Here is a 14929-nt window from a genome sequence, read left to right on the forward strand (position 1 = left end):
GTGGGGGGAGGGGAAATGAGGAAACTGGAGAAATCTGAATTCATACCTTGTGGTTGGAGGGTTCCCAGGCGGAAGATGAGGCGCTCCTCCTCCAGCCGTCGTGTAGTTGTGTTCTGCCGGTGGAGGAGTCCAAGGACCTGCATGTCCTCGGTGGAGTGGGAGGGGGAGTTAAAGTGTTGAGCCACGGGGTGATTGGGTTGGTTGGTTCGGGCGGCCCAGAGGTGTTCTCTGAAGCATCCTTGCGGAATGCTTCAGAGAACACCTCTGGGCCGCCCGAACCAACCAACCCAATCACCCCGTGGCTCAACACTTTAACTCCCCCTCCCACTCCACCGAGGACATGCAGGTCCTTGGACTCCTCCACCGGCAGAACACAACTACAGGACGGCTGGAGGAGGAGCGCCTCATCTTCCGCCTGGGAACCCTCCAACCACAAGGTATGAATTCAGATTTCTCCAGCTTCCTCATTTCCCCTCCCCCCACCTTGTCTCAGTCGGTTCCCTCAACTCAGCACCGCCCTCCTAACCTGCAATCCTCTTCCTGACCTCTCCGCCCCCACCCCACTCCGGCCTATCACCCTCACCTTGACCTCCTTCCACCTATCCCACCTCCATCGCCCCTCCCCCTAGTCCCTCCTCCCTACCTTTTATCTCAGCCTGCTTGGCTCTCTCTCTCTTATTCCTGATGAAGGGCTTATGCTCGAAACGTCGAATTCTCTATTCCTGAGATGCTGCCTAACCTGCTGTGCTTTGACCAGCAACACATTTGCAGCATTAGCTGTTTGAGAATATTACTGCAACACATATAACCCGGATTCTGGATCAGTGGTGCTGGAAAAGCACGGCAGTTCAGGCAGCATCCAACGAGCAGCGAAATCGACGTTTTGGGCAAAAGCCCTTCATCAGGAATAAAGGCAGTGAGCCTGAAGCGTGGAGAGATAAGCTAGAGGAGGGTGGGGGTGGGGAGAAAGTAGCATAGAGTACAATAGGTGAGTGGGGGAGGGGATGAAGGTGATAGGTCAGGGAGGAGAGGGTGGAGTGGATAGGTGGAAAAGAAGATAGGCAGGTAGGACAAGTCCGGACAAGTCATTGGGACAGTGCTGAGCTGGAAGTTTGAAACTAGGGTGAGGTGGGGGAAGGGGAAATGAGGAAGCTGTTGAAGTCCACATTGATGCCCTGGGGTTGAAGTGTTCCGAGGCGGAAGATGAGGCGTTCTTCCTCCAGGCGTCTGGTGGTGAGGGAGCGGCGGTGAAGGAGGCCCAGGACCTCCATGTCCTCGGCAGAGTGGGAGGGGGAGTTGAAATGTTGGGCCATGGGACGGTGTGGTTGATTGGTGCGGGTGTCTCGGAGATGTTCCCTAAAGCGTCTGCTAGGAGGCGCCCAGTCTCCCCAATGTAGAGGAGACCGCATCGGGAGCAACGGATACAATAAATGATATTAGTTGATGTGCAGGTAAAACTTTAATGGATGTGGAAGGCTCCTTTAGGGCCTTGGATAGAGGTGAGGGAGGAGGTGTGGGCACAGGTTTTACAGTTCCTGCGGTGGCAGGGGAAGGTGCCAGGATGGGAGGGTGGGTTGTAGGGGGGCGAGGACCTGACGAGGCAGTCACGGAGGGAACGGTCTTTGCAGAAGGCGGAAAGGGGTGGGGAGGGAAATATATCCCTGGTGGTGGGGTCTTTTTGGAGGTGGTGGAAATGTTGGCAGATGATTTGGTTTAGTTCCCTCCGTGATGCGGTCTCCTCTACATTAGTGGTGCTGGAAGAGCACAGCAGTTCAGGCAGCATCCAACGAGCAGCGAAATCGACGTTTCGGGCAAAAGCCCTTCATCAGGAATATTCGAACAAGCAATCAGCAAAACCTCAGGAAGAAACAGCATCAACACAGAAACTGTACTCCAGCTGAAAGCGTTCACTTCAGACCCTAGTAGGAGGAGCAGGAAAGACTGTGTGAGCTTTGGAAAGCAGTCACACTGTTGGTCTCAGCGGTCTCAGAGTCAAAGGATTTCTCGAGGCATCCTGTTTCCAAGGTCAGCGATTGGACTTTTCAGAATTTCATGACTAAAATTAAAAACTTTGTAAATAAGAGGAAAGACTTCAAATTAATGGCATGAAGTTCTGGGCTGAGAGAGACAGGAGTTATGAAAGGAACACTAACTGTTCACAACAAACGTACTGAGTGTGACACAGTGAGTGTGACACAGTGAGTGCACACCATGAGACCTACCTACAGCAGTGAAGTGAACAGTCACAGACTTATCAAAATACAGAGGCTGCAGCAGCAGCAGCCGCAGGGAATCCCACAGACATCACTGATGCAACAAACAGATTATTTAAAAGATAAAACAAATAGTTTTTAACAGAAAATGATGGTCAGAAAACATGCAAGACTGAAATAAAGTCAAAAGATTAATAGTGTAAACCATGATTTTAGCAGAAAGGTTTATTTAGTCTATACCTATAAAATCGCTTTGGAGAATTTTGGAATGGGACATGCTGGTGTTTTGGAATGGGACATGCTGGTGTTTTGGAATGGGGCATGCTGGTGTTTTGGAATGGGACATGCTGGTGTTTTGGAATGGGACATGCTGGTGTTTTGGAATGGGACATGCTGGTGTTTTGGAATGGGGCATGCTGGTGTTTTGGAATGGGGCATGCTGGTGTTTTGGAATGGGGCATGCTGGTGTTTTGGAATGGGACATGCTGCTGTTTTGGAATGGGACATGCTGGTGTTTTGGAATGGGACATGCTGGTGTTTTGGAATGGGGCATGCTGGTGTTTTGGACTGTGAAAAGTGGGAACGGGAGCAGTTTTTGGTTGTAGAAAGCAAGATAACCTTGATTTGACATGAAGAAAGGAGAAAGCAGAACCAGATCCCCAGAAAGCAGTACAGAGATACGACGTTGTTATTTAACAGAAAAGAGTCAAAGGAAGAAGAATAAACAAAAGAGGACATGACAGGAGAAACATTATTGCCAGAAGGATTTAATATCAGAGAAAGGCAAATACAGCACAAGATTGGACATTGTGGAGAACACAATGCTAAGGATTCAGACATATATATTACATCTCAGGCTGCTGCTATATTTAATAAGACCTACAGTGGATGACATTGTAAACTACTAAAATGTAAGAGAAGGCTTCGGACAATTCACAAGAAATACCAAAGCAAAGGGTAAATAATGTTGAAACTGTTTGAGAGAAGGGGTTTTTGTAAATGTGGGGCAGCCTCATCGCTGGGTCTGTGGGCCCTGTATGGAAAAGCCAAAACAAGTGTTTTCTTGCAAAAAGGTTTCCACAGTTTCAACACTGCCCACCATCTCATGTGGCTCTCACTCGAGGGCTACAGCTATTTTCAGATTGGGCGGCACGGTGGCACAGTGGTTAGCACTGCTGCCTCACAGCGCCAGAGACCCGGGTTCAATTCCCGACTCAGGCGACTGACTGTGTGGAGTTTGCACGTTCTCCCCGTGTCTGCGTGGGTTTCCTCCGGGTGCTCCGGTTTCCTCCCACAGTCCAAAGATGTGCGGGTCAGGTGAATTGGCCATGCTAAATTGCCCGTAGTGTTAGGTAAGGGGTAAATGTAGGGGTATGGGTGGGTTGCGCTTCGGCGGGTCGGTGTGGACTTGTTGGGCCGAAGGGCCTGTTTCCACACTAAGTAATCTAATCTAAAATATTGTCAGGTTAATCTCAGTTTTATAATTAACAACAGCTGTTTATGGAGGAGATTTCTGTATGTCTAGTGAGAGAAACCTTCCCTCCCACTTCCTAATGTCATGATTCACAGAATCACTGAAGTGTTACAGCGTAGAAAGAGGCTATTCAGCCACTTGTTTCTGTTCTGGGTCATTAAGTGAGCATCATTTTCTAGAGATTTACAGACAATCTCCCAGAGCCCACCATCCCCACCCCTGGATGTGTCCTGTCCCACCAGCAGGACAGACCCAGCAGAGGGGGCAGCAGTGAGATACAGTCAGGGGGGAGTTGCTCTGGGAGTCCCCAACATTGCTCCGGGCCCCATGAAGTCTCCTGGCTTCAGGTTAAACATGGACAAGGAAACCTCCTGCTGATTACCAGGTACCGAGCTCCCTCGGCTGATGAATCAGGACTCCCCCATGTTGAACAACACTTGGAGGAAGCACTGAGGGTGGACAGGGCACAGAATGTATCTGGCTGGGGGATTTCACTGTCCACCACCAAGAGTGGCTGGGCAGCAGCATTACTGATCGAGCTGGTCGGGTCCTAAAGGACAGAGCTGCTGGACTGGGTCTGGGGCAGGTGGGGAGGGAACCAACAAGAGGGAACAACATTCCTGACCTCATCCTCACCAATCTGCCGGCTGCAGGTGTATCTGTCCATGACAGTATCGGTAAGGGTGACCAACACACAGTCCTTGTGGAGACACTGTGGGCCATCAACAGCAGCAGAGCTGTACTCCAGCACAATCTGTAACCTCATGGCCCAGCATATCCCCCACTCACCCATTCCCATCAAGCCAGGGGATCAACCCTGGTTTAATGGAGAGAGCAGGGGTGGGAGCATGCCAGGATCAGCACCAGGCAGACCTGAAGGTGAGGTGCCAACCCGGTGAAGATACCAAACAGGACTATTTACTTGTCAATCAGCATAAGGAGTCAGTGATAGGCAGAGCTGAGTGATCCCACAACCAACCGATCAGATCTAAGCTCTGCGGTCCTGCCACATCCGATCGTGAATGGTGGGGGACAATTAAACAACTCACTGAAGGAGGAGGCTCCACAATATCCCCCTCCTCAATGACGGAGGGGCCCAGCACATCAGTGTAAAAGGTAAGGCTGAAGCTTTCACAGCAATCTTCAGCCAGAAGTGCCGAGTGGGTGACCCATCTCGGTCTCCTCCAGTGGTCCCCAGCATCACAGATACCAGGCTCCAGCCGATTCGATTCACTCCACATGATATCAAGGAATGGTTGGAGACACTGGATACTGCAAAGGCTACGGGCCCTGACAACATTCCGGCAATTGTTTTGGAGACTTATGGAAAGATTTCTGAGGGATAGGATTTATGACTATTTGGCAAAGCGTAGTGTGATTAAAGGCAGTCAGCATGGCTTTGTGAGGGGCAGGTCATGCCTCACAAACATTATTGAGTTCTTTGAGGAGGTGACAAGACAAGTCAATGAAGGTCAAGCAGTGGATCTGGTGTATTTGGACTTCAGCAAGGCATTTGATAGGGCTCCCCATGGTAGGCTCATTCATAAAGTCAGGAGGTATGGGATACAGGGAGATTTGGCTATCTAGATTCAGAATTGGTTGGCTGACAGAAGGCAGAGAGTGGTTGTAGATGGAAAGTATTCTGCCTGGTGGTCAGTGTTGAGTGGGGTTCTGCAGGGCTCTGTTCTTGGGCCTCTGCTCTTTGTAGTTTTTATAAATGACTTGGATGAGGAGGTTGAGGGGTGGGTTAGTAAATTTGCAGATGACACAAAGGTTGGAGGTGCCGTTGATAGTATCGAGGGCTATTGCAGACTGCAGCGTGACATAGACAGGATGCAGAGCTGGGCTGAGAAATGGCAGATGGAGTTCAACCTGGATAAATGCGAAGTGATGCATTTTGGAAGGTCAAACTCAAATGCTGAATATAGGATTAAAGACAGTGTGGAGGAACAGGGGGATCTTGGTGTTCAAGTACATAGATCCCTCAAAGTTGCCACCCAAGTGGATAGGGTTGTTAAGAAAGCATATGGTGTTTTGGCTTTCGTTAACAGAGGGTTCGAGTTTAAGAGCCGCAAGGTTTTGCTACAGCTCTACAAGACCCTGGTGAGACCACACTTGGAATATTGTGTCCAGTTCTGGTCGCCCTACGATAGGAAAGACAGAGGCTTTGGAGAGGGTGCAAAGAAGGTTTACCAGGATGCTGCCTGGACTGGAGGGCTTGTCTTATGAAGAGAGGTTGAATAAGCTCGGACTTTTCTCTCTGGAGAGAAGGGGGAAGAGAGGAGACCTGATCGAGGTGGACAAGGTAATGAGAGGAATAGATAGAGTCGATAGCCAGAGACTTTTCCCCAGGACAGGACTGACTGGTACAAAGAGTCATAGTTTGAAGATATTAGGAGGAAGGTATAAAGGAGACCTCAGAGGTAGGTTCTTTCACAGAGAGTTGTGAACGTATGGAATGCATTGCCAGCGGTGGTGGTGGAAGCAGAGTCATTGGGGGCATTTAAGCAACTGCTGGACATGCACATGGGTAGCAGTGAATTAAGGGGTGTGTAGGTTAAGTTACTATATTTTACATTAGGATTAAACTTCAGCACAACATCATGGGCCAAAGGGCATGTACTTTTCTACGTTCTATGTTCTAACTTGCCGCTCCCCTGGCCTAGCTGTTCCAGTACAGTTACAACACCAACATCTACCCAACAATGTGGAAAATCGCCCGTGTATGTTCCATACATAAAAAGCAGGACAAATCCAATCTGGCCAATTACCGCCACATCCTCAGTAAAGTGATGGAGGGGGTCAGTAACAGCGCTACCAAGCAGCACCCTCTCAGCAATAACCTGCTCAGTGACACCCAGTTTGGGTCTCCCCAGGGTCACTCAGCTCCTGACCTCATTCCAGCCTTGGGTCAAACATGGACAAAAAAGCTGAATTCCAGAGGGAAGGGGAGAGGGACAGCCCTTAACATCAAGGTTGTAATCGACAGAGTGTGACATCAAGGAGCCCCCAGCAAAACTGGAATCAATGGGTATCAGGGACAAACTCTCTGCTGGTTGGAGTCATACATGGCACATAGGAAGGTGGTTGTGGTTGTTAAAGGTCAGTCATCTCAGCTCCAGGACATCTCTGCAGGAGTTCCTCAGGGGAGTGTCCTCAGGCCTAACCATCTTCAGCTGCTTCATCAATGGCCTTCCCTCCATCAGAAGGTCAGAGCTGGGGATGTTCACCGATGATTGTACAATGTTCAGCAACATTTACAGCTCCTCAGATACTGAAGCAGTCCATGTTCAAATGCAACAAGATCTGGACAATATCCAGGGCTGGGCTGACAAGTGGCAAGTCACATTCATGCCACATAAATGCCAGGCAATGACCATCACCAATTAGAGACAATCTAATCACCGGCCCTTGACATTCAGTGGTGTTACCTTCACTAAATCCCCCACTATCAACATCATGGGAGTCACCATTGACCAGAAACTCAACTGAACTCACTACATACAGGGGGCTACAAGACCAGGTCATGGACTAGAGATCCTGCAGTGAGTAACTCCCCTCCAGACTCCCCAAAGCCTGTCCACCATCCCCAAGGCACAAGTCAGGAGTGGGATGGAATACTCCCCATTTGCCTGGATAGGTGAAGTTCCAGCAATACTCAAGAAGCCCAACACCATCCAGGACAAAGCAGGTTCTCTTGACTAGCACCACATTGACAAACACTCACTCCCTTCACCACCGGCACTCAGTAGCAGCAGTGTGTACTATTGACCAGATGCACTGCAGAATTCATCAAGACTCCTAAGACAGCACCTTCTAAACCCTTGACTAGTTATATCTCAAAGGACAAGGACAGTAAATATATAAGAACATTACTCACCATTCTGTCTTGGAATTATAACATCGTTCCTTCAGTGTCGCTGGGTCAGAATCCTGGAATTCCCTCCCTAAGGGCATTGTGGGTCTACCCACAGCACATGGACTGCAGCGGGTCAAGAAGGCAGCTCACCCCCACCTTCTCAAGGGGCAACTAGGGACAGGATAATAAATGCTGACCCAACCAGCGACAACCACATTGCTGGAATGGAGAAAAGCAAGCTGACCTGCTGACCCCTGTGAGTAGGGGGTTAACTCACCGATCGATGGCACAGGTATGGGCCTTCCTCTCTGGGCACTACCATGAGATGTCCTTCGGCCCAGGTGATCCATTCTGTCCAACATGCGCCCAGAACCCGAGGGATTACCTAAAATCTGGAGAGAGGAATCCAGACACAGGGAGTGAGTTGAAAAACCAGGAACTTGTTGCCTTTATATTCTACTGCAAAGAAACTAAAACAAAAACAAGTTGACTGGGGTAAATTCTAGTCTACAGAAAAGCAACTGGTCAAATTAATTGGTCAAATTAAGAGTGGCAGCCAAAGGGCACAAACAGACCCTGTCTTTGCAAGCAATGAAGATATTGATGATGATGATTGTGGGCATTTAGTGCAGGCCAAGCCAAGCAGAGCAGAAATAAATCAGAAAGCATATCAAGAAAAGAAAATAAATATGCAGAGAAAAGATCAAGGAGGAACAATTCATATGATTGGTTGGCAAGCAGATGGCAGGAGTGATACTAATTCCACACACCAGTGATCTTTCCTTGTCCCTGTGGACACATATTGTAACTGCATGTGGCACACTAGAGTTACTTGTTTTTAATTTAGTTGTCCAGGAAACCTGCTTCTCTTCTGTGCAGACAATGTCCCTTCCATTATTGATCTTCTTAGCTGTGTGCTTTTGTGTATCCCTACTTGCAACATCTGAGACTGACAGGGACCTGGCATCTGGAGCTTCTGCACTGAAGAAGTCCTCTTCAATGCTAACTTGCCTTTGGAGGAGTCTTTTGCGGACCCTTGTCTGCACGGGGGCACATCTGTCCGGACAGCCAGCGGTTCCCAAATCATCGTCCTGTCCTGTTGTCGAAAGCCTCAGGGGTACACAGCTCTGTCTGTTAGTCAAGGACTGGACAACGTCTTGCCCACTGGCACAGTCTAACGTACTGACTGTACACCTTGTGGCCTCTCTACTTAGTCTGCTAACCCTATCTTCCCGTATGTAGTTGTCCACATTGGACACAGCCTTTGGAGGTGAGGTCTGCTCCTCAGAGGGTCTCTTTGACGTTAAGGGCTGGCTGTTGTCTTGCACGCAGGGTTTGCACGGTCTATAACTCTGCAATCCTTTCTCCAGCTTTGATTGCACCTCTACCTTCTGTCTAGCAGCGGAGTCATTGTCGCCTTCCACAGGTTTGGGAGGCTGGGTCTCTGCATTTGCTCCACCTTCCTCGGCTAGCTCAGGAATACTGAAAAGTTTTTTAGAATGAAGTTTCTGTGATGAAATGTCAAGCCTCTCCTTCTGAGCTGCTCCAACTCTTTTATTCTGATTGGAGATCTACAAAGCAGTTTGTTAAACAAGACAATAGACAGTGTGGTCAAACAATCAAATGAAGAAAAGAAAATAAAGACAGAATTAGTTTCGAGAGGCACTGGGAACAGGAAGCATGCAGTCCATCCCATGTGGGTGATCACATGCTCTTAATGGGGTTCTGTAAAAATACAATCATGGTACAGAAATAACTCCAACTATTCACAGAGAGCCCGAAGCTTAATAACAATCACAAGAGGCTTAGCTACTCCATGAGTTTCTCACTCAGGCAGGCAAACCAAGATAACATTAGCATAACGCAAGCAAAATTGCAACACATAGAACGGAGCTGCACCCCTGAACATATCTGAACCAAGAATGGAGAGCCAGCAACCCACCCAGTTAGCCCCCCAGCCCACCCTGAGTCCAGAACCTCGTGTCTAACATTTAACAACATTCATGTCATCACAGGTCCTGGGTTAGAGTGAAGGTGTTTGAAAAAGGCCAGCAACAAGATGCTGAATCTCCCACACCAGCCATGGCCCACAGTCACCTGTTTAATTAATGCCATTGGATAGTATTGAGGTCACCCATGGCGACAACACAAGGAGTAACTGGATGTGGCTGGAACTGAGGAAACGACAGGACCTAAAGGCACTGAGAGGAACTGAGAGCTTCCCCCAGTGTTTACCAGGAAGGTGCACTGAGATCAGAGCAGTTGGTTTTCTATTATTCATTCCTGCTGGATAAAATCCCTCATCGGGATAAATAATTTTGGCGAATGTATCCTGTGACAGCGTTGTGCTGTTAGTATTGCCGGGTTGTGAGGAATGAACATGGGGAACACAACAGTAGCACAAGGTTAGATGCTGTCCTCCCAGGCTGTCGGTTTGTCTTGCTAAATGCTCGGCAAGTACCATGGTAACCCACAGCAAGAACAACGAGGACAGTAATGTCAACAGCCAGTGGCAAATCAAAAACTTTTCAGATTTCTGGAGTGTGTGATTGTCACACTGAAACAGTGGACATGATTGCTCACATTAACCTTCATATTACTCCACAGTGACATCGTCCATCTTCAATATCTTGCTGCATCATTACATCCCAAACACATCAGTACCTGACTCAAGCAATAATACAGCTAGAAATCGCCAGTGAGCAGCTCTCGAGTCTGAAGCAGATTAGAGAGCAGTTGGTTTGATTAATAACCTCCTCCAGAGGTCCCCAGCATCTCAGATACCAGGCTTCAGCCGATGTGATTCACCCCATGTGATATCAAGAAATGGTTGGAGACACTGGATACAGGTTATGGGCCGTGACAACACTCCAGCAATTGTACTGAACTTGCCGCTCCCCTGGCCAAGCTGTTCCAGGACAGTTACAACTCTGGCATCTACCCAACATTGTGGAAAATTGCCCAGGTATGTCCTGAACATAAAAAGCAGGATAAATCTAACCGGGCCAATTACCACCCAATCAGTCTGTTCTCGATCATCAGTGAAGTCATTGACAGTGTTACCTAGCAGCACCTGCTCACGAACACAGGGTTTGGGATCTAACAGGGTCACCCTGGTCTGGACCATATTACAGTCTTGGGTCAAACATGGACAAACACATTGGATTCAAGAGGAGCCTCTTGCTCAGGCTTCTTGATGCCAACTCTCGATATCAAGGCTGCATTTGACCAAGGGTGGCATCAAGGAGCCTGAGCAAAACTGGAATCAGTGGGAACAAGGGAAAAACAACCCTGTTCAGCACCATCTGTCACTCCTCAGACACTGACACAGTCCATGTTCAAATGCAACAAGGTTTGGACAAATACCCAGGCTTGGGCTGCCAAGTGGCAAGTAATATTCACGCCACACACATGCCAGGCTAGGATCATCACCAATAAAAGACAATCTAATCGCTGCTCGTTGACATTCAACTGTGTTACCATCACCGGATCCCCCACTATCAGCATCCTGGGGGTTACCATTGACCAGAAACTCAACTGGACTCACCACATAACACACTGTCTACAAGAGCAGGTCAGAGTCTAGGGATACTGCACCAACCAACTCATCTCCTAACACCCCAAAGTCTATCCACCATCTACAAGGTACAGTTCTGGGGGGGGTGGGGGGATGGAATAGCCCCCACTTGCCCTGGATGGGGGCAGCTCCAACAACACTCAGGAGGCTCTGTGCCACCCAGTACCTGCTGGATAGACCCCACTCCCTCTACCACAGACGCTCAGGAACACCGGTGTGTCTATCTACAAGATCCACTGCAGAAATTCACCAAAGGAACTCAGACAGCACCTTCCAAACCCACGGCCACTTCCCTCTGGAAAGGCAGGAGATACAGAGGGACCTCGATTATCCAAAGGACACAGGCGCCAGTAATTTGTTTAGATAATCAGATGCCGGATAACACAGTTTAACCAAGCATTCCCCTCCCCCACTCCCTGTGGGAGTGAGACCCCATTCTCCCCTCTCCCTGTGGGAGTGAGACCCCATTCCCCCCTCTCCCTGTGGGAGTGTGTCCCCCCCCATTCCCCCTCTCCCTGTGGGAGTGAGACCCCATTCTCCCCTCTCCCTGTGGGAGTGAGACCCCATTCCCCCCTCTCCCTGTGGGAGTGTGTCCCCCCCCATTCTCCCCTCTCCCTGTGGGAGTGAGACCCCATTCCCCCCTCTCCCTGTGGGAGTGTGTTCCCCCCCCCATTCCCCCTCTCCCTGTGGGAGTGAGACCCCATTCCCCCCTCTCCCTGTGGGAGTGTGTTCCCCCCCCCATTCCCCCTCTCCCTGTGGGAGTGAGACCCCATTCTCCCCTCTCCCTGTGCGAGTGTGTTTCCCCCCCCCTTCCCCCTCTCCCTGTGGGAGTGAGTCCCACCTTCTCCCCTCTCCCTGTGGGAGTGAGTCCCACATTCCCCCCTCTCCCTGTGGGAGTGAGTCCCACATTCCCCCCTCTCCCTGTGGGAGTGAGTCCCACCTTCTCCCCTCTCCCTGTGGGAGTGAGTCCCACCTTCTCCCCTCTCCCTGTGGGAGTGAGTCCCACCTTCTCCCCTCTCCCTGTGGGAGTGAGTCCCACATTCCCCCCTCTCCCTGTGGGAGTGAGTCCCACATTCCCCCCTCTCCCTGTGGGAGTGAGTCCCACATTCCCCCCTCTCCCTGTGGGAGTGAGTCCCACATTCCCCCCTCTCCCTGTGGGAGTGAGTCCCACCTTCTCCCCTCTCCCTGTGGGAGTGAGTCCCACCTTCTCCCCTCTCCCTGTGGGAGTGAGTCCCACATTCCCCCCTCTCCCTGTGGGAGTGAGTCCCACATTCCCCCCTCTCCCTGTGGGAGTGAGTCCCACCTTCTCCCCTCTCCCTGTGGGAGTGAGTCCCACCTTCTCCCCTCTCCCTGTGGGAGTGAGTCCCACCTTCTCCCCTCTCCCTGTGGGAGTGAGTCCCACATTCCCCCCTCTCCCTGTGGGAGTGAGTCCCACATTCCCCCCTCTCCCTGTGGGAGTGAGTCCCACATTCCCCCCTCTCCCTGTGGGAGTGAGTCCCACATTCCCCCCTCTCCCTGTGGGAGTGAGTCCCACCTTCTCCCCTCTCCCTGTGGGAGTGAGTCCCACCTTCTCCCCTCTCCCTGTGGGAGTGAGTCCCACATTCCCCCCTCTCCCTGTGGGAGTGAGTCCCACATTCCCCCCTCTCCCTGTGGGAGTGAGTCCCACCTTCTCCCCTCTCCCTGTGGGAGTGAGTCCCACCTTCTCCCCTCTCCCTGTGGGAGTGAGTCCCACATTCCCCCCTCTCCCTGGGGAAGACGATCCCCTGAATTGCCACTGGATTTATTTGGGGATATTTTATATTGATGACCCTGGTTTGGGCCTTAATTGAGGACATTGAAATAGAGTCTCTACACTGACATCTTATCAAACTCTTTCATCCTTTTAATAACCTCGATTAGGGTTTTCTACAGTGTCTTCTCTTTTCCATTTCTGGACTGTATGTCTTTCCTAATAGAGTGAATCCTTCAGTTTTATTTTCCCGCACCTTCTCCGGTGTACTGTCTTTCTGTCTTTGTAAGAGAGATTAGATCTGAGCTCAAATTTCCAAACCTGCTCACAATGCAGGCAGGAGACAGATAGCACGCTGCTTTGGCTGTGGCTCCTGGTCTTAGTAACCTGTATCATGACGTTCCCTACAATCTGGAGCTCAGGACTTCTCATCGCATCAGACACGGGGAACCCCAACAAACTCCGCACTCACAGTCACCCAACGGTGGAATCAAACCCAAGGCCCCAGGTCTTCCTGTCTTCAAACACTTTTAGATTGATTTTATCCAGGCAGTACATAACGTCCAGGCAATGGTACAAGATGGCATGATTGCTCAATGGTTAGCACTGCTGCCTCGCAGTACCAGGGTTCTGGGTTCGATTCCAGCCTCGGGTGACTGTCTGTGGAGTTTGCACATCCTACCAGTGTCTGCGTGGGTTCCTCCCACGGTCTAATGATCTGCAGGTCAGGCGAATTGGCTTCGGAAATTGCCCAAAGTAACCAGGGACATGCAGGCTAGGTGGGTTAGCCATGGGAAATGCAGGGGTAGGGTTGGGGTGCATGAGTCTGGGTGAGGGTGAAAGGGAAGGCTGGTAGGTACAGGGAATGCTGGATGACTAAAGAAATTGAGGGTTTGGTTAAGAAAAAGAAGGAAGCATATGTCAGGTATAGACAGGATAGATCGAGTGAATCCTTAGAAGAGTATAAAGAAAGTAGAGTATACTTAAGAGGGAAATCAGGAGGGCAAAGTGGGGACATGAGATAACTTTGGCAAATAGAATTAAGGAGAATCCAAAGAGTTTTACAAATACATTAAGGAGAATAGGGCCCCTCAAAGATCAGCAAGGCGGCCTTTGTGTGGAGCCACAGAAAATGGGGAGATAATAAATGAATATTTTTATTAGATTAGATTACTTACAGTGTGGAAACAGGCCCTTCGGCCCAACAAGTCCACACCGACCCACCGAAGCGCAACCCACCCATACCCCTACATTTACCCCTTACCTAACACTACGGGCAATTTAGCATGGCCAATTCACCTGACCCGCACATCTTTGGACTGTGGGAGGAAACCGGAGCACCTGGAGGAAACCCACACAGACACGGGGAGAACGTGCAAACTCCACACAGTCAGTCGCCTCAGTCGGGAATTGAACCCGGGTCTCAGGCGCTGTGAGGCAGCAGTGCTAACCACTGTGCCACCGTGCCGCCCATGGTACGTCAGTATTTACTGTAGAAAAGGATATGGAAGGTAAAGACTGTAGGGAGACAGACGGTGACATCTTGAAAAATGTCCTGATTACAGAGGAGGAAGTGCTGGATGTCTTGAAACAGTTAAAAGTGGATAAATCCCCAGGACCGGATCAGGTGTACCCGAGAACTCTGTGGGAAGCTAGAGAAGTGATTGCTGGGCCTCTTGCTGATATTTTTATACCATCGATAGTCACAGGTGAGGTGCCGGAAGACTGCAGGTTGGCAAACGTGGTGCCACTGTTTAAGAAGGGTGGTAAGGACAAGCCAGGGAACTATAGACCAGTGAGCCTGACCTCGGTGATGGGCAAGTTGTTGGAGGGAATCCTGAGGGACAGGATGTACATGTATTAGGAAAGGCAAGGACTGATTAGAGATGGTCAACATGGCTTTGTGCATGGGAAATCATGTCTCACAAACTTGATTGAGTTTTTTGAAGAAGTAACAAAGAAGATTGATGAGGGCAGAGCAGTAGATGTGATCTATATGGACTTCAGTATGGCGTTCGACAAGGTTCACCATGGGAGACTGATTAGCAAGGTTAGATCTCATGGAATACAGGGAGAA

General features: G+C 49.9%; 1 protein-coding gene across 1 annotated transcript in view; it reads right to left on the reverse strand.

Annotated features, from left to right (window-relative positions):
• The window catches only part of rimbp2b (RIMS binding protein 2b), a 119838-nt gene that overhangs the window by 34477 nt on the left and 70432 nt on the right, over positions 1-14929 (reverse strand). The window contains exon 15 of the mRNA XM_060843897.1: positions 7824-7938. Coding sequence (XP_060699880.1) covers positions 7824-7938 — 115 coding nt within the window. The remainder of the gene's footprint in view (positions 1-7823; positions 7939-14929) is intronic.

Source organism: Hemiscyllium ocellatum, chromosome 24, assembly GCF_020745735.1.
Source record: "Hemiscyllium ocellatum isolate sHemOce1 chromosome 24, sHemOce1.pat.X.cur, whole genome shotgun sequence".
Taxonomy (NCBI): Eukaryota; Metazoa; Chordata; class Chondrichthyes; order Orectolobiformes; family Hemiscylliidae; genus Hemiscyllium; species Hemiscyllium ocellatum.